This window comes from Budorcas taxicolor, chromosome 1 (genome assembly GCF_023091745.1).
Source record: "Budorcas taxicolor isolate Tak-1 chromosome 1, Takin1.1, whole genome shotgun sequence".
Lineage (NCBI taxonomy): Eukaryota > Metazoa > Chordata > Mammalia > Artiodactyla > Bovidae > Budorcas > Budorcas taxicolor.
The window spans coordinates 208,411,416-208,434,519 of NC_068910.1; the positions used below are offsets into that span (position 1 = coordinate 208,411,416).

Genomic DNA, 23,104 nt, shown 5'->3' on the forward strand with positions numbered 1-23,104 from the left:
GAAAATAAAGTCTGTCACTGTTTCCACTGTTTCCCTATCTATTTGCCATGAAGTGATGGGAGCAGATGCCATGATCCTAGTTTTTTGAATGTTGGGTTTTAAGCCGGCTTTTTCACTCTCCTCTTTCACCTTCATCAAGAGGCTCTTTAGTTCTCTTTCTGCCATAAGGGTGATGTTATCTGCATATCTGAGGTTGTTGATATTTCTCCTGACAGTCTTGATTCCAGCTGTGTTTTATCCAGCCCGCGTGTAAAATCTCATCTCCAAATACAGTCACACTAGGGTTGGGGCTTCAGCATATGAAAGTGGTGGACACAATTCAGTACAGGAGCTCCCTTTCCAAAAACTCCCAACAGTACAAAAAATTATGCAGGAAAATGCTGTCCCCTGTGCCCATTCCTCTGAGCCCTGCTCACACCATTGGTGTTTGTGTGGCTAGGTCAGCATAGCTCATCTGTGTCTGCGTGAGACGCACATGGGTGGCAATAATAGGGGTTTTCTAGTCTGAATCTTTATTTGATGGGGATCCTGCAGTTTCTAAGCATTAAGTGTAATGCTGGCATCTGTGGTATATTTATGTGAGTGAAACTCCTCTCAAGATTCAATAAGGTTTTACAAATGACACCTCAGGGCTGAACTTTGTCAGATGCCTTCTGAGAAGTTGAAATGCTCTTCTTCTTTCATATGAATTTGGTGAATTATAAGTCATTATTATTTTTTATCCCTATTTTGAATCTCAACTTGATTTCAGAGTAACATGCATTTAATCCGATGCTGGATTCCCAACATTTTTAGGGGTTTGCAGTGGTACTGATGATAAAGAACCCACCAGCCAAAGCAGGAGATGTAAGAAGCGTTGGTTCAACCCCTGCATCTGGAACAGCCCCTAGAGGAGGGCATGGCAACCCACTCTAGTATTGTTGCCTGGGAAACCCCATGGACGGAGAAGCCTGGCAGGCTACAGTTCATGGGGTCGCAAAGAATCAGACATGACTGAAAGGACTTAGTGTGTCAGAATGTTGTCTTTAATTGTAGTTTCATTTGGGGAGAGTTGTATATGTCAGGTTCTGGTATCAATTTTATGCTAGCTTTGTAAGAACATTGGGAAGAGTTTCTTCTTTCTCTGCCCTCTGGGACAGTTTATGTGGCTGAAGTTTACTGCCTCTTACACACTTGGCAGAATCCCCTGGGAGTACAGCAGGGCCCAGTGCCTTTTTGGGTAGTAATTCTGATAACTTTCTCTTTTTCTTTCCTGATGGTCCTGCTGTTTAGGTTTTCTGTCTCTTCTCAGATCACAGTGATTTTGTTTTCTTCCTGCTAGAAAATTATGTACTTTCTTCAGGCTTGCAAATCCATGCATTGTCCTAGGTGAGCTGTGCTGAACCCCTCAGACTGAAGTGGCTGTGGCTTGGTTGTGTACATTCGTGGTTCTAGTTTTCTTGATTCCAGTATATTTACGATGCCTAGTTGGAAAGTGCTTATGAAAGTCCCAAGTGGAAGCTCATATTGAACCATGTCTGTAATTTAAGAAGATGAATTAATTTTTCTTTCTTTCTTTCTTTTTTTCATAAAGATGAGCCTTCAGACAATTTCTGAAATCACTTAAAGTGTAGTTTTGTGTGTGATGTGGGAAATGTGTTCTCTGGGAATTGCTTCCAGAGGATGGAGTTGTCTGAGGATGTGTTTGTTTACCGATGGGCCAGGAAGCCTGGAATCACTGTAGACTGCGTGTGTCTGGGGCCAGGGGCCTCCCACTCACACGTGGCTCTGTCTGGTCCTTCTTGCTGGTCTTCTCTGCAGGAGACACTGCAAGGTCCCTTGAAGAAGTCACAGCATGAATCTATTAACAGACTGTCTTAGAATTTTACTTTATAGAAAAAGATTTTGATGCTATCACATAAGACTAAGGAACGTTGGGATGCCTGGCGAGTAGCAGGGGTCTACAAATGATGTAGGTGGTAACTGAGCATTGCACTTTCTGGGTGTTTCTTCATGTTTCCAGAGTGGTGCTTAAGAGACCCCAGTGTGCATGAGTGTTCATGAGAACCATCTGAGTGTTGTTGGAAAAGTGGCTTTCAGGGCTCGTCCTCCGAGGATAGTGGGGCCGAGCTCAGGTTCTGCACCCTCAACAGATGCCCCTCCCCCCCAGGTGGGGGTGCTGACTGTCTGCTGATCACAGGTGCAGAGAGTGAGTCGCCAGTCCTTGTACAAGCGTTCATCAGGCCAAGCTACCTTCACCATAGATCCGGTCCGGGATCTTCTCATTTGGGCCATCGTGCAGAACCGCCGGGAGCTGGCAGAAATCATCTGGGCACAGGTCAGCAGACTGCAACTATCAGTGGACCAGTGACAGGGCTCCAGCCCCATGGCTGCCCGGGTCAGTAGACTCTGTAGGCACGTTCCACCCCTGGAGGGGCTGCTTCTCTTTCCATTGATGGTTGGGGGGCTCAGGCATGATCTGTTACTAAAATGGGTGCTTCCCAGATGCTGTCGCCTGAGCCTGTTGGTGGGCTGTCTGGGAACTCCCACCAGTCAGCTGGGCGGCTCCTGGTAACTGGGCCTGAGTATGGCTTCATTTTCAATGAAGGGGACTGGCCGGGCAGCTCCTGGTCACTGGGCCTGCATGGGACTTTATCACCAATGAAGGGGACTGGCTGGGTGACTACTAGGCATTGGGCCCGCATGGGGCTTTATCACCCATGGTGGGGACTGGCTAGGCGGCTCCCTAAGAAGCAGAACACTGCAGGCCAGGACTCCCCGCATGGTTTTCCTTTATTTCAAGCTGGCTTTCCTCTTAATAGGAAAATAAAGTTTCATAATTTTTCTCAGAGAGGCCTTGCTTTTCTGAGTCAGCATTTCCAGGCTGCTCTCAGAGCCGGCTCCCTCAGGGTCCTGGCAAGGCTCTGGCAACACCACCCCCACCCCCCCACAACCCTCACCAAGGTTCTTGGAGGTATGCCCTCTCTCAAGGTGCTTGGAGGAGAGGGTGGGCGACAGAGCCGGCCTGACTGTAGCCTCAAGTATGCCCAGTGGGGCTTATTGGCCAGAAAAACCAAACTCAGGTTTCCAGGCTCTGACACCAACCCCTCACCCAGGCCAGTGCTGCTCTCAGAGCCAGGGCCTCTGGGCTGAGTATTGAGAGCCTCCTGTGAGATTCTCTTGGCCCCCCTCTGGTGCCTGGGCCTGGGGGTGCCACCAAGGGTGAGGCCCTTGGCCTTAGACAGGGCCATGTGATGGCCAGGTCCTCATTTCTCCTCTTTGGAAGCACTCCTTGCATGGGGTTGACCAGATGCCTGGAGAGCTCTGGGCCTTGTGCCAGCAAGGCTATTTGAGTGCCTGTGTCCAGTCTGTTCTTGGGGAGCAAGGGGGCTACCTGGCCTGTGCAGGAGCCTGACCACCAGCAGGGCTCACTTGTGACCTGGGGTGAGCCCAGAGGTTTATGTGGGAGGAGCCACACTGAGTCCTCACCCCGCAGCCTGTGCTGTCTCAGGGCCTCTGTTCTTATCAGCCTGGGTGGTGGCATGTTGCGGGTCCCGGGGCAGGACCATCCAGAGCCTCATGGTGGCTCCCCCGGGAACCCAGAGCCAGGACTGCATCGCTGCAGCCTTGGCCTGCAGCAAGATCCTAAAGGAGTTGTCCAAGGAGGAGAAGGACACGGACAGCTTGGAGGAGATGCTGGCGCTTGCGGACGAGTATGAACAGAGAGCCATTGGTGAGCTTCTGGGGCCGCAGCCTCAGACCCGGGCCCTCATGGGCGTCCCTGGGGTCCTCGCCCCATCCCTGTGCACGCTGTGCTGTCTGGAGGGGCCGCGCTCTGCCACTGTCTGCAGCTCCCCCTGGTGAGGATCTGGCTGCTGTGACGAGACCTTCTCCCATCCAGGGGTCTTCACTGAGTGCTACCGGAAGGATGAGGAGAGGGCTCAGAAGCTGCTGGTCCGTGTGTCGGAGGCCTGGGGCAGGACCACCTGCCTGCAGCTGGCCCTGGAGGCCAAGGACATGAAGTTCGTGTCTCACGGGGGCATCCAGGTGATGTTCTGGGGGCCTCTTTCCGGAAATACCTGCCTTGGTGCTGCAGGAGCGGATGCAGCCTCTTGTGCACATGGACAGCACAAGAGGTCACTATGTCAGGTCCTGTGGGGACCCATGGATGGCGCGGACCATCAGTCACCTGCTGCAGACAGGCATACCCTCTCCTCATTGTTTGCCAAGGAGAGAGCCGATGCTGAGTGAGAGCGCCTGGTTAGTTGTAAAGGCAGTGGCTCACCTCTGCATGGGATGGATGTCCCTACCTGGGAGCCCCCAGCAGGCCTCCAGGGCCAGGCCTTAGCTCCCCTCACCCCTGCTACCTGGGGTCTCAGGAGGGATACATGGAGGCGGCGGGACGTCCTCTTGGAGCAGCAAGCACAGGACACTGCGGCATTGCCTTGGTGATATGAAACGTGTAGCCCCTCAGAGCCCTGGTGCTTCCTTGGAGCCCAGCCTCATCCCGTCACCACATGCTGGGTTGGCCATGCTGGATCCCAGGAGCTTGGTGGGGAGGAGTTCTGCCCATACTGCCCACCCCCAGGGAGAGCTCAGGGGGCCAGCTGGTGAGAGTGGGGCAGGGGGACAGAGCCCGGCTCCAGGGAGCCCAGTCCTGCCCCCAGAGCCTCTTCCTGGGCTGGCAGACTCAGGACCAGACCAGAGCTGCCCACTGCACTGCCCATCACATCACCTGTGGGCCTAGCAGAGCGCCGTGCTTGAGCCTGCAGAGTCGCTGCTCCCTGGGAGTCTCAGGGAGCGCAGGGTCAGGGCGGGTGGGGGCCCGTCGCCCTGACGCCCGCCCTCTGCCCGCAGGCCTACCTGACCGAGGTGTGGTGGGGCCAGCTCGGCGTGGACAATGGGCTCTGGCGCGTGGTGCTGAGCATGATGTTCTTCCCGCTGCTCTACACTGGCCTCGTCTCCTTCAGGTGCCGGCCCGGCTGCGGGGCCGCTGGGGCTTGGGGCCAGACCTCCCTTCCCAAGTGGCCCCTCTGGGGGTCTTCACTGCTGCCACCGGTCCCAGGATGAAGGGCATTCATGCTGGGGAGGGGTGAGAGCTGCCGTCGCCCAGTATCCACCGGGGGCGAGTCGCACCATGGCCTGAGGAGTTTTGGATAGCCCTAAAGGAACCCGAGGGCCCTTCAGGGACCTCTTTGCAGGGCCGTGGCTGAGCCCCTACCACAGCCATGCATGCAGGGTGGGTGGCCAGCCGCGAGTCCTGGGCCTCCCTTCTGTGGTGTGACCCGTGGCTGAGCTGGCCCTTCATGGCCGTGGTCCCCCCTGCCCATGTCTTCCACAGGAACAGGCGGCAGCAGGCGGAGGGGGGCCTGGCCCGCGTCCGCGCCTTCTTCAGCGCGCCCGTGGTCGTCTTCCACATGAACATCCTGTCCTACTTCGCCTTCCTCTGCCTGTTTGCCTACGTGCTCATGGTGGACTTCCAGCCCCAGCCCTCCGGCTGCGAGTGCCTCATCTACGTCTGGCTCTTCTCCCTGGTGTGCGAGGAGCTGCGGCAGGTGGGCCAGCCCGCTCCCACTCCACCCGCGGACCCTCCTACCCCCAGGAGCATCTTGGGCTCGGTCACTTTCTCACGGTGGCCCTCGGCCCCATGCCATGCAGTGAGCCCCACGTGGGCGCTGAGAGCTGGGCGAGGCCCCTTGGAAAGTGTGGCCTGTGGTCTGCTAGCCACTTCCGCCCTTGTTCTTCCTCCACCCGAACCCCTCAAGGCATTGGGTTTTGCTTGAAACTCTCTTATCACCCCAAGGGTGACATCACTGAGTGGTGTCCTGGACTTTGTGAGTCCCTGGCTCCCCGGTGAAGGACACTGCAAAATGTGGGGGTCCCCTCTTGGGAGGGGAGCTGGGCTCAGCGGGGGCCACCTCTCCGGCCAGCAGCCTCTCCCCAACTCTCAGCTGCCCAGGAAGTGGCGCCGGTTTGCTGGTGGGGAACTGAGAAGGATGACCCACGGCCCCGCGTGTCCGTGCTCATCCCCCCAGCTCTTCTATGACCCCGACGGGGGTGGGCTGCGGAAGGCGGTGCTCGTGTACTTCAGTGACTTCTGGAACAAGCTGGACGTGTGTGCAATCCTGCTCTTCACTGCGGGGCTGACCTGCCGGTGAGCGGCCTCCCCTCCTGGTGGCCTCCCATCCTATCAAGGGAGCAGCCCCCACAGGGCTGGGCTGGGGCGAGGCTGGGAGCTGGGGCCCCTCGCGGTTTCAGCACCTCTCTGGATATGTCTGTGCTGAGGGTACCCTGCCCACGTGGAGACAGGGAGGAGCCGGGGCAGAGACGCGGGCTCTGTCATCATGGGGAGCTGTCTGGTGGGAGTGTCCGTGTCCCAGCCGAGGGCCCTGACATCTCCACAGCCCATCAAAGCCACATGTCTGCCCTGCGTGACCCCTTCATGAGCAGGAGGGGCTGGGCCAGCCTGCTGCTTCCCAGGGTGCCCACAAGGCCCAGCTTCTCTGCCTGAGGCTGGGCTTCTGGACCCTCCTGGAGGCTCTGCCCCTGAACTTACACCCAGTTTTAGTGCTTTGGGGTCTGGGGTCACACTGGGGCTGGGGCCAGGCCTGGAGCAGCCAGCTGAGGCCCTGCTCCCCGTCAGGCTGTACATGGGGCCGGGGCAGCTGGGCAGGGGGTTAGGGCCAGGCCTGGGGCAGCCAGCTGAGGCCCTGCTCCCCGTCAGGCTGTTCATGGGGCCGGGGCAGCTGGGCAGGGGGTTAGCGCCAGGCCTGGGGCAGCCAGCTGAGGCCCTGTTTCCCGGCAGGCTGTACATGGGGCTGGGGCAGCTGGGCAGGGGGCTGGGGCCAGGCCTGGGGCGGCCAGCTGAGGCCCTGCTTCCCGTCAGGCTGTACATGGGGCTGGGGCAGCTGGGCAGGGGTCTGGGGCCAGGCCCTGGGCGGCCAGCTGAGGCCCTGCTCCCGTGCAGACTCATGCCCTCGCTGCTGTACACTGGGCGCATCATCCTCTCCCTGGACTTCACCATGTTCTGCCTGCGGCTCATGCACATCTTCACCATCAGCAAGACGCTGGGGCCCAAGATCATCATTGTGAAGCGGATGGTAAGGGGGGGCCCGAGGTCATCATTGTGAAGCAGATGGTAGGGGGGGGCCCGAGGTCATCATTGTGAAGCAGATGGTGGGGGGGGGGGCCCGAGGCACCCTGGGGAGGATGGTAAGGGGGAGCCCGAGGCAACCTGGGGAGGATGGTAAGGGGGGGCCCGAGGCAACCTGGGGAGGATGGTAGGGGGGCACCTGAGGCACGCCAGAGTGGATGGTAAGGGGGGCTCTGAGGCACCCTGGAGCCATGGTAAGGGGGGCCTGAGGTGCCCCGGGGCACAGCACACCCCACAGGACCCCAAGTCACCACTGCTTCCACACCCTAGCGTGCCTGTCTCGGGTCTTGCCTGAATGTTGCCTCTTCCAGGCAGCCTTCCCTGATATCCACAGCTCATTCCTGATCCCTGTTATAGCTCCTGTCACTCCCCCTCTTGGGTCATGGTCACGACCCTTCCTACTCCTCATGGGGTGCCCAGCGCCCCTTTAGGCTGTCCCCTGGAGCTCCTGGCTCCATTCAGCCATGCTGTGAGGGTTGATGGAGTCTCGTCCACTGCAGGGCACGTGGGGACCCTCCGGTGGGCAGGGACAGTGTGGGGTGGTGTGGCTGCAACTGGTGCCCCCCTCCCACAGATGAAGGATGTCTTCTTCTTCCTCTTCCTGCTGGCTGTGTGGGTCGTGTCCTTCGGGGTGGCCAAGCAGGCCATACTCATCCACAACGAGAGGCGGGTGGAGTGGATCTTCCGGGGGGCCGTCTACCACTCGTATCTCACCATCTTTGGGCAGCTCCCAACCTACATCGACGGTAGGAGGGGCCCTGACAGCTGTGGAAAAGGAGGTGCCACCCTTGTGGGGTTCCTCCAGGGTCACAGAAGTGGGAGGAGGGGAGGACTGGGCACATCCCACTCGCTCAGCACTGCCTGGGGCTGTGGCTCCTGAAGGAAGAGATGTGTGCACTTGGGGGCCCATCAGTTGAGTGGGGCAGGCATCAGCTGGCCGTAGCTGGGCTGTACCTTGCAGCTGCAGGGAGGTCAAAGTGGGTCGGGGATGTGGCCTGGGGCATCAGCTGACACCGCCCCCCCCCCCCCCCATTAAATGCCACCCGATTCCTTCTGTTCCTCCCACTGGAGTCAGACATAAGTCTTCCTTTTCTGAGTGGAGAGAACATAGAGTTTGTTCTCTGCCACGGCTTCACTGAGATTAATTCACATACCATAAAACTCGCCTGTAAAAAGTGGCCATTTCCATGGTTTTTAGTATATTTACAGAATCTAATTTTAGAATGCTTGTTCCAAAAGTCACCCCACACCCTTCAGTAGTCACCCCCCCCGCCCCCAAACGCAGGTGACCTGTCGTTCTACTGTCTCTGTTGCTGATGGTGTTGTTCAGTAGCAAAGATGTGTCATGATTGTTTTGGCCTCTGGGTCCCTTGGGTCCACATGAATTTTCAGGTGATCTAATCAATTTCTCCAAAAAAGACATCCAGGATTTTCAGTATAAACATGGGGTTTCTTCCACTTATTTAGATCTTTAATTTCTTTCCATAGTATATTTTATTTTTCAGTATTTAAGTTGTACTTCTTTTGTTAAATTTATTCCTAAATGTTTTTATTCTTTTTCATGCTGTTGTAAGTAGAATTGTTTTATTAATTGGATTGTTTACTGTATAGAAAAACACTATATTTTGTATATGGAACTTGTATTCTGAAACCTTGATGAATTTCTTTATTAGTTCTAATAGTTTTTAGGTGCCTTTTGGGGGATTTGCTATGATCATGTCATCTGCAAATACTTGTTCTTTTCCCATCTGGATGTTTTTTTTTAAGTACTTAATTTTGGCTGCATGGGTCTTCAGTGCTGCGCTGGGTCTTCAGTGCTGTGCTGGGTCTTCAGTGCTGTGCTGGGTCTTCAGTGCTGCGCTGGGTCTTCAGTGCTGTGCTGGGTCTTCAGTGTTGCACTGGGTCTTCCCCGCTGCACGAGGCTTTCTCTAGACAGAATGAGTGGAGGCTGCTCCCTGGTTGCAGTCTTGGTCTTCTCACTGTGTTGGCTTCCTTCGTTGTGGAGCACGGGCTCTAGGATGTGGGGGCTTCAGTAGTGTTAGTTCACAGGCTTAGTTGTCCCGAGGCATGTGGAATATTTCTGGACCAGGGATTGAACCCATGTCCCCTGCATTGCAAGGCAGATTACTAACCACTGGACCACCAGGGCAGGCCTTATCTTACAGATTTTTAAAGGCACTGAGTATATAGTTATGTTTTGTGATATTATGTATCCTTTACTTTTCTGCAAATGTGGAGCTGTGTTTTGGTTTGTAGTCACATGTTCCAACGTTTCTATGTTGCCTCTGCAGCACTTTTCCTTTCTGATGTCTCCCTTTTCTTTACGACAGTTGTTCATTTTCTCTTTGACGTCTTTTCTGCCACATTCTGCTCCCAGGGTTAGGACCTGTGACTTAGATGACATAGTCTCTCCTGTGGATGACACACCCCCAGGAAGTGCCCTGGTGGGGTGCCTGGATCCCAGGGAGGCATGTGCCAGCCTGGAGTGCAGGTCTGGCTCTTGGGCTTTCCTGGCAGCGGGACTTCCTGCCCGCGAGGATGCTTGGTGTAGATGGTCAGCCCTTTCTGGCTTCCCTCGGGCTTGAGCTGACAGCTGAGGTCACCCAGATATGCGGGGCTCCAGGCCTGTGAGGTCATTGCCCAAGGGCCCCTGTGACTCCATGTGGCTTTCTGGACTCACTTACCCCCTCATTCCGACCCAGGAGTGAACTTCAGACCAGACCAGTGCAGCCCCAACGGCACAGACCCCTACAAGCCCAAGTGCCCCGAGATCGACCAGGCGCGGCAGGAGCCCGTGTTCCCTGAGTGGCTGACTGTCCTCCTGCTCTGCCTTTACCTGCTCTTCGCCAACATCCTGCTGCTCAACCTGCTCATTGCCATGTTCAAGTGAGTGCCACGTGCGGGGTGCACACCCCGCTGCCTGCCCCCCCCCCCCCCCCCAGGGTGGTGTGGATGGCATGGAGCCTGGGACCCAGGACCTGGCTCAGCTCGGGCTGACCTGGTGACTGTGGCATCCAACCTGGGCACTACTGCTGGGGGGCAGCCCACGGGCCCTGTGCTCAGAGACCATGGGCGGGGGCGCTGAAGTCTCACTCTTCCCACCCCAGCAGAGGGAGGTGGATGAGGGGCAGCGATTTGGCTGAGGTCATCTCTGGTGGTGGAGGCGTGCGTGTCACACTTGTTAAGAATCCTGTGAGGCAAGACAACCTGTCTTTGCTCTCCATATAAAGCAGGTGCACAGGGCCAGCCCTGACTGTGGAGCCCAGGAGGCTGGCCCTGTGGCTCAGGGCATCGCCACCCCCTCAGGCCCCTCCTGGCCTCTGCAGAAGAGCCCCTGGGGCCCGTGGCCAGTTTGGGCACTGTTTCTCTTCTCTTCATCAGCTAGGGTGATGAGGTCACCACTTGCTGACTTACCGTGTGCTCTGAACAGTGAGAGACCCTGCCCCGGTGCTGGGCTATGATAGACAGAGGCCAGAGGCCCGACGGGCAGCGGCTGTGTCTCAGCCCTGCCCAGCCTCCCTCCCCGCCTCCGAGGACCTCTGTCAGGGATCCGGGCCAGTTGACCTCTACCCGCACAAGACACAGGATGTGGAGAATGAGCATGTCGGCCTGTTGAAGATACTGTCCCTTCTGTTTGTCAGATTTAGGGGAATCAGACCCTTTTCGGGTCCAGTGCAGGACACCATCCATCTCCCAACACATGAGGGTCTGTTTTGTTTTCTAGCGAGGTTTATGGGCTCTAAAATCTAGGTCTTCTTTCTTCATTCTCCTCTGGGCCCCCAGGGTGCTCAGCTGCCTTTCCTGCGTCCGGGTCGCCCTCCCTGGCGTGCCTTTGTGGGCCGTCAGGGCGCACACTCAGGCAACGACGCAGCTGTGCGTAACCCAGCTTGTGTGGCCCGTGCTCGCGGTAACCAGTGCTCCCCGCACCCCGCAGCTACACCTTCCAGCAGGTGCAGGAGCGCACGGACCAGATCTGGAAGTTCCAGCGCCACGACCTGATCGAGGAGTACCAGGGCAGGCCCCCCGCGCCACCCCCCTTCATCCTCCTCAGCCACCTGCACCTCTTCATCAAGAGGGTCGTGCTGAAGATCCCTGCCAAGCGGCATAAGCAGTTCAGTAAGCTGTCCCTCCCTCATCCCCAGAGCCGTGTCTAGGGTGCAGCTGGGATTGGGGGGCAGCTCCTCTGGGCATCCTGGAAGCTCAGGGTGGGGGAGGGGACATGCAGTCCGCTCAGGCCCCCGGACTGCTGCCAGCCCACTGGGGTTGGGCGTGGATGGGCTCTTCCGCCCCTCCCTGCGGGGCCCCCGGTGGGTCAGAGGCTCCCCTCCCCGGACAGAGAACAAGCTAGAGAAGAACGAAGAGGCGGCCCTCCTGTCCTGGGAGATCTACCTGAAGGAGAACTACCTGCAGGAACAGCAGCTCCAGCAGAAGCAGAGGCCGGAGCAGAAGATCCAGGACGTCAGTGACAAGTACGGGGCCGGGGATCTCGGCAAGACTGACGCTGCAGCCCTGTGGTCCCCGAAATGCCTGTCACTTTGTTGTGGAGCAGGAGGCTCTGGGAGAAAGCGGCTTAGAAACGCCCGGGGGAAAAGACCAGGGTGTTTGGATGGATGCTTGGCTGTGGAAGTGTTCTTCCTATGAACACAGGCCCACTTGGGTGCAATTCCTACATTGTAGCAAACTAAGACCAAAACCAGCAAACATTTCCCAAACCACAGTGTCCCCTCCTCCTTCCAAAGTCCCCACTGGTGCCCGGAGGCAGAGTCCCCTCCTCTGCCCAGAGGCCGCTCTGTCCTTCCTGAGTTTGTGACTGACAGCCTGTAGGCATATAGAGGTGAGGAACCAGGTGTGTGTGCTCTGCACACCTGCACCTCTGGCCCGGCCATGCCCCTGGGCTGTCGGGTGGCCCTGTGAGCCTGGGGCATTGCGGGTGGACCATCTTCCCCCTGGGCCACTAGGCGGTGCTCATTCTCTATGGAACCGTAGAGTGTAAATCCATTCAAATCAAGAGGAAGAGGCCTGAAACTAGAGCCGAAGGAGCCTGTGCTGCTGGATGTGATAAGCTGCCCGCCTGCAAAGGGCACCAGGCTCTCTCCACTCACGCCCAGACCCCTGGCCGGCCGCGGGACTCAGCTGTGTCCTCTTGCAGGGCGGACACCATGGTGCGCCTGCTGGAAACGGCACGTCTGAAGCAGTCGGGCGCCGTGGAGCGGAGACTGGCCTCCCTGGAGGAGCAGGTGGGCTCCAGGCTGGGACCTCTGTTTCTGGGCACGGTTCCGATGGCCCTTCTGGCCAAGCCCCGGGTGTCGGGTGGCTGCCTGGGGAAGAGGGGGTGGGGAGCAGGGCATCCCGTGTGCGGGCACCTATTGACCAATCTTGTTTTGAACGTGCGTTCCAGGTGGCCCAGACAGCCGCAGCAGTGCACTGGATTGTGAAGGCCCTGAGGGACAGTGGCTTTGGCTCAGAAGAAGGTGTCCCCACTCTGGGTGAGTGGGTGGCTGTGCCAGCGGCTGGTCTCTACCCACCTGTGTTCTCTTGTGTCCGGGTGTCTGTGGAGTGGAGAGGAGCAGCCCCAGCACCTTGGGATGCTTGACCCACCCCACGGCTACATGAGCTGAGCGTGGCCAAGTCCCAAGGCTTGACCAGGCTGGGGAATTCCAGAGGTAGCCTGGCCCAGGCCCCCTAACCTCCCCGTGTGCATCAGGTCCAGCAGACCTGAGACCCAGTCACTTTGACTGGGTGACAGAAACCACGTCTTTGCTCCCAGATTTGCAGCTGGCCAAGAAATGGTCACGAGCAACCCTCCTGGGCTGTTGCTGGCCCCGAAGGAGCCGTCTGCCCTTTCATCCGGGCAGGCTTCTGGAAGGGCTTGTGCATCCTGCTGAATACTAAGAGCTCTGCTGGGAGCTGCCCCAGGCGACAGGGGCCTGAGCCCAGGCCTTGGTCCTCCTGGGCTGCAGTGATGGGAACCCTGGGGAGGGTGCTCTCTTTGGGGCTGACTTTCAAGCTGGGCTCAGGGAGGTGGAGGCGGCCCGGAAGTTTGGGGAAAAAGGACCTCAGAGGGTGGCCCTGTCCCTGTCTCCATTCCCAGCACCCCAGAAGGCCTCAGTGGGGCGGGACCCTGAGCTGGACAGCAGATCGAAGGCAGAGGACCCAGGTGACGCCTACCACGTGAATGCCCGGCACCTGCTCTACCCGAGTTGCTCTGTCCTGAGATTCCCGGTGCCCAACGAGAAGGTGCCCTGGGAAGTGAGTGCCTGTCCTGCCCTCACCCACCAGGCTGCAGGGGCCCAGAGTCCTGGGGGGAGTGGTCTGGGCCCCAGGGTGGCTGAGCCCACCACAGCCCTGAAGGGCCACGAGGGACAGATGAAGAGGGAAGCGTGGTCCGTGAGACCCGAGGGGTGAAGCTGGGCCATGAACCTGGACACTGGGGCTGCTATCCACACAGGGCCCACTGCCCCGCTTGTCCTCAAGCCCCCGTCCCCAGAGAACAGCCCCTATCCCCTTTCTGAATGCTGAGGAGGATGGAGGTGGAGAGTGAGAGGGAGCGAAGGAGGAGGCCTGGGGGTGTGCCCCCCACCCCAGGCCTTCTCTCTGGTTTTCCTGGCACATCCCGGGCTGTCACTCCTCCCCAGTCTCTGCCAGGGGACTCCTCCCTCTGGAGTCCAGCCCAGCCCAGCCCCCCTTCCTCCCGCCTGGGGAGACCCTGCTTGACCATGGCTGGCCCAGGTGTGTGTGTCCTGAGGTCAGCCCAGCTCGGACTTCCGTGTCCTTTGGGCCCTCCCAGGGCTCTGCAGTCAGCTGTCCTGGGTGATGGCGAGCCTGGGGTGGTGACTGTCTGAGTCCCTGTGTCCCGCAGACGGAGTTCCTCGTGTACAACCCGCCCTTCTACACGGCCGACAGGAAGGACAAGGACCTGGTGGACCCCGTGGGGGAGTGAGTACCCTGCTTCCTGCCTGGGTGGGCGCCCCATCCTCCCTGGGGGCTGGGACATGCTGGGAGGCATGTGGCTGGGGGCGCCTGTGCCCGGGGAGGAACCTCCGTGTGGACAGGGGATCATTGTGGCCTCTCTGCCTCCTGCCGTCTCTGTTGGGGATGCAACCTCTCCTCTCCCTTCCAGTGCCCTGGAACCTCTGTCCAGGATCAGCTACAATGCGGTGGACGGACCACTGGACCGGCGCAGCTTCCATGGAGTCTACGCAGTGCGGGACGGGCTCCCTCTGTGAGTGTACCCTCCCCCCGCCCTTCTCCAGCCCTCCTCAGCCACCTCTGCAGTTTTCCTCCTGGGGTCAGGCTTCCTCTCCAGCAAAGCTGGTGTTTTTCTGATTTGTTGTTCAGTCTCTCAGTCATGTCCAGCTCTTTGGGACCCCATGGACTGCAGCATGCCAGGCTTCCCTGTCCTTCATTATCTCCTGGAGTTTGCCCAAACTCATGTCCATTGAGTCAATGATGCCGTGCAACCATCTCATCCTCTGCTTCCCTTTTCCTCCTTCCCTCGATCTTTCCCAGCATCAGGGTCTTTTCAAGCTCTTTGCATCAAGTGGCCAAAGTATTAGCGCTTCGGCTTCAGCATCAGTCCTTCCGGTGAACTTTCAGGGTTGATTAAAATTTTTCTGATAAAAACAAACAAAGTATGGAGGAAAGAAACATCAGCATAAAGTACTTTCTTACCAGCCCCGGAGGCCCACGCTTGGCAGTCTCCCTGGACACGTGTGGAGGGGTGGGGACTATGAGCTGGCCCTGCTGGCCTGGGTACTGTGCCCTGGTTCTCTGACACAACCTTTAGGACCTCCATTCCTGAGGCGTAGAAACAGGGTAAAACATGGACCCCATTGTGAGAATAAAGCAGGGACAATGTTAAAGGGCTGCTGGGCTTACATTCCCAGGTCTGTGCTGTAGGGACGGTATGCCCCATTGCACAGGTGTGGAATCAACATAGAGATGAAAGGGGACCCGTGGCGTCAGGCCCAGCAGGCACTTGGTGGATGCCTACTGTGTGCTGGCCTGGGGTCTGAGGGTCGCTGGGGAGGCTGCACCACCAGGCCGGAGGCCAGGGACGGGATCACAGTCAGCTGGGATTTGGAGACCCCATGGACCAGGTGGTCGTTGAGGGTAACTGCCTGCGGAGGAGGTGGGTGGTGGGCCTCTGGGAATGTTCTGGAGCAGGGAGGGGTGACCACTGGGGTAGAAGCTGTGGGATGGGGTGGTAGAGATGAGTGGGGCAGGGAAACTGAGGTGACCAGGAGCGTCTCCAGCCCTGGACGGGGGAGGGGATGGGCGGGGGGATACGGTGTGCAGGAAGAGAGCAGGGCCGAGAGTCACAGACAGAGGAGGGGACCATCGATGCCAGCTCACAGGCCGGCCGAGAGTCACAGGCAGAGGAGGGGGCCGTCGATGCTCACAGGCCACAGAGGCCCTCGGGCACGGCACCAGAGTCAGTCAGGTGCTCTTTGGGGGGACGTCTGGGTGGGGCTGGTTTCTGCTCCCAGAGGCCCCTTTCCTCTCCAGCCCACCCCAAGGTAGCCGCTGCCCACCCTGGAGCCCCTGAGGGACGGGGTTTGCAGTGGACAGGCCCAGTGCATGACGCAGAGTCACCCAGCCTGGTCAAGGGGCCCTTGGGCTCTGGGGTCTGGTCTGGGCCTCCTCCCTGGTCCTGTCCAGGGGAGCTGCCTGGGCTCCAAGAACCCTGAGCCAGGGCAGCTTTGGGTAGAGCTGGCACACAGCCCCTGCAGAGCCCCTGCCTGCTGCCCTGGCTGGGGTCTCCAGCCACTGGCAGTGGGCTGAGCTGACCCCTCTCTACCCAGGAACCCCATGGGTCGCACAGGACTGCGTGGCCGCGGGGACCTCAGCTACTTCGGCCCCAATCACACACTGCAGCCTGTGATCACCCGGTGAGTAGCCCCTGATGAGCACAGTGTCACCCAGCACCCTACCCTGTGGTGGGGCAGGGAATGAATGTGGGTGCCCCCAGGAGAGCCCAAACCCTTCTTCCGCACAGGCTGCCTCACTTCCCTGTGGGTCCCCTCCTTCAGAGGCCCCTTGGGGAGGACTTTGTCACTATGCAGACAAATATCCATACCAGTTCACCCTTTACTTCCAGAGTGACAGAGCGGGAAGAAATGGGTCCCGGGCATGGGCTTCTTTAAGGCTTTCAGTAGAAAAATACTGTCCAACAAGGCTGACCTGTTCTGGTCAGACTGGAGGTTATGGGAGCAGATGGTTCCTCTCCCCTGGAGCAGGTGCTAGTGGCCTAGCAGGTGGCCTCCCAGGCGGGGGCAGGGGCAGGGGCAGGCTGACCCTTCCCCTCACATCCTTCTGCAGCTGGAGGCGGAGCCTGGATGGTGCCATCTGCAGGAAGAACGTCAAGAAGATGCTGGAGGTGCTGGTGGTGAAACGTGGCCCCTCCGAGCACTGGATGTTGCCTGGGGTGAGGCCCCCGCTGTCCCAGGCCCTGCACTTGTTTGCATTCTCTGCCACCGACAGGTCTCCAGCCACCAGCGGTCGCTGCCCTGGACAGCTTGGAAGCTGTCCCCGTTCTGAATGACAAAGGCTGGTCCTTGCCTTAGAAGGACTACTCTCTCCTGGCTCTTCGTTTGGTGGTTGTGAAGATGGGTTCAGGCGCTCTTCGGAGCGTAAGCACTGACTGAGCACCTGCTGGGCCCAGGCACCAGGCTCAGGGCTGGGGCTGCCCCTGCAGAGCTCAGGGTTGGGGGCGCCATCTTGGACATGCACCTACCCTGGCCCTGGGGCCTGAGCTGAGCCCCGAGGGCAGGACAGTGTTGCTGGGGGCAGGGCAGGGCATACACGTGTCCTCAGCAGCAGCCATTTGCAGGACTGATGGGCTCATGGTGACATAAGTGGGACGTGTTCTGCTGGGCCTGTCCTGTCCAAGCAGCCCAACCACTCGGATTCTGACCCGTCCATCTGCCTTTTGCTCTCCCAAACCCTGTCATTACTCTGGGGTCAGAACAGGCAGGTCCAGACAGGAGGACCGTGCACCCACAGGCCCCAGGCCAGTGTCCTGGTGCAGCTCTGAGGGGCCCCTCCCCTGAGTCTGCCCCTGGAGTCCATAAACTACCCCAGCTCAGCACGAAGCTGCTGGGTTTTCCCGGCATCCACCCGGTGGGGCAGCAAGTTAATGAGTGTGCGTGGGGCAGACCCCCTGAGGGTCTTCAGTCCCCAGCCAGGATTCCAGGGCTCTGGATGGTCCGGCTCCTTCAGCCATAATCGCCGTGCCCTCCAGGTGAGGGAAGGTGAGCCCAGGCTGGGCCGTCTCCCTCCGAGGATTCTCCAGCACCCTTCAACTTCCCTCTCCAGTCTCTCTTGACATCTTCCGAGCAGTGTCCCCTGAGGGACAGCTGAAGTTCCCGCCACCCCAGGCAGTGCAGGGCAGGGAGTCTCCCAGGCTGGAGCAGTAGATGTGGTGTGGATGAGAGGCACCCTAGAAGGGTGCAGAGGGGAGTACAGGTGCAGGCCTGTGTCCAGGGCAGGGTGCGTCAGGAGTGGCCAGGAGCCCAGCGCGCTGGATCCAAGGCTGGAGGTGGGGTGGGCATGCGCACACACAAGACGCAGCCCTCTGGCTGGTGGCCAGGTGGCAGAGTTCAGGGCGCTGGCTCCCTCACGGTGCCCAGTACCCCTCAAGGCTGTGACACCTGGCCTCACGGGCTGACATGGACAGTGGGCTCTGGGCAATGTCACTCCGGCCCCGAGGCAGCTGCTGCCAGAGGCTCATCTGCCTGAGGCTCCAGGGGACTGGCCTGCTGCCCATGCTGAGTGGGTGGCCAGAGGACACAGGTCGCAAACTGCCCTGCCCACCTGCCCCCACCTCCCTCTCTGCTCAGGGCTCCCGGGAGCCAGGAGAGATGCTGCCCTGGAAGCTAAAGCAGGTCCTGCGAAGAGAATTCTGGTCTTCCTTTGAGAGCCTGCTGACTCAGGGCATGGAGGTGAGGTGGCTGTTCCACTTTGTTCCCACCTGTGCGTCTGGGCCCTGGGGTGTGTGGCCGTGCTGGCTGCTGGGCAGGCTGCAGGAGCTGGGTGGGGAGCCTGCTCCGAGCTCACTGCCCACAGCTCCTGGAGGGAGAACTGGGACCATGTGGCCTGGCTCTGGGCCCCTCGCCTTCCTTCCCTGTCTGGGCTTTCTCCCGAGATCAAGGAGGGCTCTTGGGCCAGGGCAGGCCTGGTGTCTGGCTCACATTCACTCTTGCCCTGAGCACAGCTGGGCACAAACACATAACTTGCTTTTTCAGCGAATCTGCAAAAGCCGTAGTTTTAGGTCTGTATTTCCGAATCCACCGTGCTCTTTTTCACAGCCACGTAGCATTCCGTGCCATGATTTATTTAAGCAGTCCTTCAAGTGGGTGTCTGAGTCAGTTCTGCCTCTGTTGTGCCTCAGGATGAAGTAGGCAATTGCTGATATTTATGGCTTGACCTACAAACCCAGCAGTTCCGCGTGGTTTGTCCGCTGCAGCCCCTGAGGGAGCATCGCCGTCTCTCTTTTCTCTACTTAGTAAAAAACAATTAAACTTCATTTGTTGAGGTTAAATCTAAATAACACATATGAGCCTTTTTGAAGTGAGCAGTTCAGTGGCGTTTGGTGCATAGACAGTCTGGTGTGGTCCCCACCTCTGTCTAGCTCAAGAATGTGCTGTCACCCCCAAAATGGAGCCCGTACCCTTGAGCAGTCACCCCCTCCAGCCCTGGCGCCCACGAGGCTGCCTTCTGTCTCTGTGGATTTGCCTGTTCTGGACATTTATTGCCGGTGGAATCATTTAGCGTGCGGCCTTCGGTATCTGGCTTCTTTCACTTAGCCTACTGTCTGGAGGTCCACCCGTCCTTTTTAATCCTTCCAAGCGCAGTCGAGGCAGGTCTGGATGCCAGGCCAAAGACCAAGAGGGTGACGAGCGAGGCCGTGGGCTCCTATGATGGGCCAGTCAAGTTGAAGGCCGTGCTGGGGGCAGAAGGACGAGGCAGGGAGAGGCCAGGTGGGGCTGGGGCATGGTGGACAGCTGTGCTCACAGTGGCCCAGACCCAGAAAAGGCTTGGGGCCCTCCCTCCGGGAGAAAACCAGGGGATCGGAGGTCCATCACACCTTTGCTATCTCCCAGGTATACAAAGGATACATGGATGACCCCAGGAACACGGACAATGCCTGGATCGAGACGGTGGCCGTGAGCATCCACTTCCCAGACCAAAGTGATGTGGAGCTCAAGAGGCTGAACTCTGTATGTGGCCTGGGTTTCAGGCTTGGAGGAACAGGGGCTGGGGTCATCGGTGCTCTGGAGGGGCCCTGGGGCCTGCAGGGAGGGGTCTGAGGGGTTCCCTGGCCTGGGGCCAGAGCTGGTCAGGACCAGAGAAGGGGGCTGTGGGGTTTGAGTTGTACCAGAGGGTCCGTGGGGGCAACCAGGAGAGGCCAGAGGGCAGCAGCAGGTGGGTGGGGCAGAGGAGGACCCTGGGGCCTCCAGACTCATGCCCAGATGAGGCTGGTTCATGCGCTCTTATGGGGATATCGTCCTGTGTACTTTGATCCCCCTACAGACCCCAAATCTGGAACTGGGCCAGGAAGTCCCAGGGAACAAAACCCAGGCCTTGTCTGCAGGACAGAAAACCGTAGAATAAGGCTGTACCCACCCACCCCCGACGCTTTTGAAAGTTTCTGGGGCTTCACAAGCATTTTCTGATTTGTGCCTGAAGGGGATGATCTTAGCACCATTCAGGAGAAGTACAAAGGCAGCGGTCACTAGCCGGTCTATAGCAGGGCTGGGAGCCAGGCCTTGGGGTCCCCACCACCCTCCTGCCATCTACGGGTTTGGGGTGTGGGGTGAGGGCAGGGCCACTCGGGAGGGACTCAGGACTCACCTCTGTTTCCACAGCATCTGCACTCCTGTGACGAGGGGATGGCCATTCGCTGGCAGGTGGTGGATGAGCGCATCTCCCTGTGTGACAACCACAAGGTCATCCTCCAGAAAGTGGCCACCTTGTTCGGGGCCTACTACTGACCGGAGACGCAGCCTGTGTGGCCCTGTGGGGGCCGGCGGGGCTGGTCCATCTACGGCCCACTGGGAGTGTCTGCCCCTCATGGCCAGCTCATGAACTGGAGGCATTGGGGTACTCTGGGAGGAGAGTTGAGCAGGGCACAGGCAGGCTCCGGCCATGAGGCAGGGCCTCAGGGTCAAGGTGGCCACTGGAGCTCCGCCAGCCAACACTGCCTCTCCCGAGCCTGCTGGTGGCCTGTGGATGCCCTCCTGGCCACATCCTCTGAGCAGCACGTCCACCACCAGCGGTGCATCTGCCCCAGGCCAGCGCTCCCTGGAGAGTCAGCGCTTCCTGTGGCCTCCTCCTCAGGCCCACGGCCCCAAGAGGGCCTCCACTGTGCCCGAACTCGGACCCTCACCTGGCCTGGGGCAGCCTGGGACTCCAGTTCCCATGTCAGGGCTGAGCCCTGTGGTGGGGCAGGAGGGCAAGCTCCCACCTCCTCCTGAGTTGCAGAGGTCTCTGCCTGTGTGCTGCTCTGGGTCCAGGCGGGGAGGACGCAGAAGCACCGGGGGTAGGACCTCTCCTGCACGTGGTGCCCCCTCCTCCCTCCTCCAGGGAGGAGTGGGTCATGGGTGTGGACTGAGGGGCCCCCCCAGGTTAGCATCAGTAACTCACAGACCATCTGCAGCCTTGGGATGCTGTGCAAACCCCGCACCAAACCCGCCCTCCCCACCAGCGTCACTGGTCCCTTGTTTGTCCCTCAGATGGAGTTGCAGACATGAGCAGTGGTGGGGGATTGTGTCTGAGTCACAAGACCTCTTCCAGCCAAAGCCAAGCTTCCCGGGGCCCAGGGGGATCTCCCGTGGACACCCTACAGCCCCCAGTCCAAATTCATGACTGCTCCTCCAATCAACAACCTTCCCAACACACACACACACACACACACACACACACACACACACACACCCCTCCCTTCCCTCTTCCTCATTTCCCTAGGCCCCAGCTCCAGCCTCCAACCTGGGGCTCAGCCGCTCATGCCTTCCCCTGCCCCTACCCTGCAGGTGCTCAGGCACTGTGGGGTACTTGTTTGTTTTTTAAATCTGGAATTACAGATCCAGCCAAACTAGCGCTTAAGTGGCAGCACCAAATAAAGACATTTAAAACTCATAGAGAAAGTTACTCGCTCAGTTGTGTCCGACTCTCTGTGACCCCATGGACTGTAACTCACCCTTCTTCTATCCATGGAATTCTCCAAGCAAGAATACGAGAGTGGGTGGCCATGCCCTTCTCCAGGGGATCTTCCCCCTCCCAGGGATCAAACCCGGGTCTCTCGCATTGCAGGCAGATTCTTTACTGTCTGAAACATGCTTCTCATGCATCCTTTCCGAAAGAACTTGTCAAAGTAGAATTACAGAAAAGTGAAACACACTGTCTTAGTTAGCTTGGGCTGCATAACAAAGGACCACAGCTGGACCACTCACTTTCCCACAGTTCTAGAGGCTGGGAGTGGAGGTCAGGTGTGGGTAGGGTGGTTCCTGCTGAAGCCTTTGCCTCGGCTTGTCCCTGGCCGCCTCATTCCACCTCCTCATGTGGTCTTTCCTCAGAGTGTGCAGGGAACGAGGGGTCTCTAGTTCTCCTCTTACAGGGGCACTAATGCTGCTATGTCTGGGCCCCACCCTATGACTTCATTTAACCTTACTTCCTTAGAGGCCCTTGCTCCAAATACAGCCACATGGGATTGGAGTTTCAGCATAGGGATTTGGGGAAGGGATACAAACAGGTGTCCAACACAAACAGGACACAAACATCTGGCTTCCCTGGTGGCTCAATGGTAAAGATTCTGCCTGCAGTGCAGGAGACGTGGGCTTGATCCCTGTGTCAGGAAGATCCCCTGGAGAAGGAAATGCTCACTCCAGTATTCCTGCCTGGGAAATGCCATAGGCGGAGGAGCCTGGTGGGCTGTAGTCCGTTGGGGTCACGAAAGAGTTAGATGTGAGTTAGCAACTAAACAACAACACAGACATTTAGTCTATCACACAAACACACACACACACAGGTAATCAAAAGTGGGGTCTAGTTGCTCACTGCTCAAAAAACAATAAAGACGCCAGGTTGGTGGAAAGGAAAGTTTGTTTTATTTTGGATGCTAGCAACAGGGGTCGGGGGAAGGGTGGACACCCGTCCGAAAGCTGACTTCCCCCACGTTACTGACAAGCAGTGGCAAGAGTGTTCATGGACAGAGGGAGGGACTCCACACAGAAACAGCAGTCAGCTCTGACTGTCATCTGATGATTGATTGGTCTTCAGTGGTCTGAACAGCGTCACCCTGATTGTCTCAAGTACATGAATCTTCAGTTCCAGGGTCGGCTTGTTCCCATTCCCTTGAGGCCAGTTCTTGGAACTGTGGCAGCTTATGTCATAGCTACACTCTGGTCATTATGCATCAATAGTTAACTTCTCCACCTGGTAGGGGTTTCAGTATCTGCAGGACAGCTCACAGGAGATGGCTCAGAATATTCTCTATAGCACTGGAGGAAGAATTAAAGGTCCTTGACTCAGCTTCCTGACTATTTTTGTTTTATCCCATTTGACTGTTTGCTTCTGCTTTTCTATTTTTTCACTTCTCTGATTAAACTTGTTCATGGCTAACGTTTTTCTACAGACAAAAGGCAGGCAGAGAACATGAGAGGGAAGGACCTGTTTCACACATAGACTGAGCTCTGTGGAAGCAAAGAAACTACTAAATGTAGGGCTAAGTTTTACCACTGTTGAGGCATGATGTAAAAAGAAAATCTAATGATCGTTCTTGTAGAAATCCCAGCTTGTGTCCCTGGGAGCTGGCAGAGGAATGAACGCAGCCAATACAAGTAGGGATAAGGTCCCCTCTTGTCGCAAGGAAGAAACAGATGCTGACCGTCACAGTGCTGGGGGAAGGACGCAGGCAGGGAGACCTGCAAATGTATATCACAGCCCAGGTAACCTCCCGAGGATGGAGAGAAA

General features: G+C 58.1%; 1 protein-coding gene across 1 annotated transcript in view; it reads left to right on the forward strand.

Annotated features, from left to right (window-relative positions):
- The window catches only part of TRPM2 (transient receptor potential cation channel subfamily M member 2), a 40,256-nt gene extending 19,783 nt beyond the window's left edge, over positions 1–20,473 (forward strand). Inside the window, exons 12-32 of the mRNA XM_052638328.1 lie at positions 2,180–2,317; positions 3,583–3,712; positions 3,881–4,026; positions 4,837–4,949; positions 5,321–5,534; positions 6,015–6,133; positions 6,947–7,079; positions 7,707–7,878; positions 9,835–10,018; positions 11,067–11,248; positions 11,469–11,601; positions 12,282–12,369; positions 12,531–12,618; positions 13,224–13,381; positions 13,992–14,068; positions 14,253–14,354; positions 15,937–16,023; positions 16,454–16,559; positions 17,974–18,075; positions 19,237–19,353; positions 20,002–20,473. Coding sequence (XP_052494288.1) covers positions 2,180–2,317; positions 3,583–3,712; positions 3,881–4,026; positions 4,837–4,949; positions 5,321–5,534; positions 6,015–6,133; positions 6,947–7,079; positions 7,707–7,878; positions 9,835–10,018; positions 11,067–11,248; positions 11,469–11,601; positions 12,282–12,369; positions 12,531–12,618; positions 13,224–13,381; positions 13,992–14,068; positions 14,253–14,354; positions 15,937–16,023; positions 16,454–16,559; positions 17,974–18,075; positions 19,237–19,353; positions 20,002–20,127 — 2,715 coding nt within the window. The 3' untranslated portion in view covers positions 20,128–20,473. The remainder of the gene's footprint in view (positions 1–2,179; positions 2,318–3,582; positions 3,713–3,880; positions 4,027–4,836; positions 4,950–5,320; positions 5,535–6,014; positions 6,134–6,946; positions 7,080–7,706; positions 7,879–9,834; positions 10,019–11,066; positions 11,249–11,468; positions 11,602–12,281; positions 12,370–12,530; positions 12,619–13,223; positions 13,382–13,991; positions 14,069–14,252; positions 14,355–15,936; positions 16,024–16,453; positions 16,560–17,973; positions 18,076–19,236; positions 19,354–20,001) is intronic.
- Positions 20,474–23,104: the final 2,631 nt, after the last annotated feature.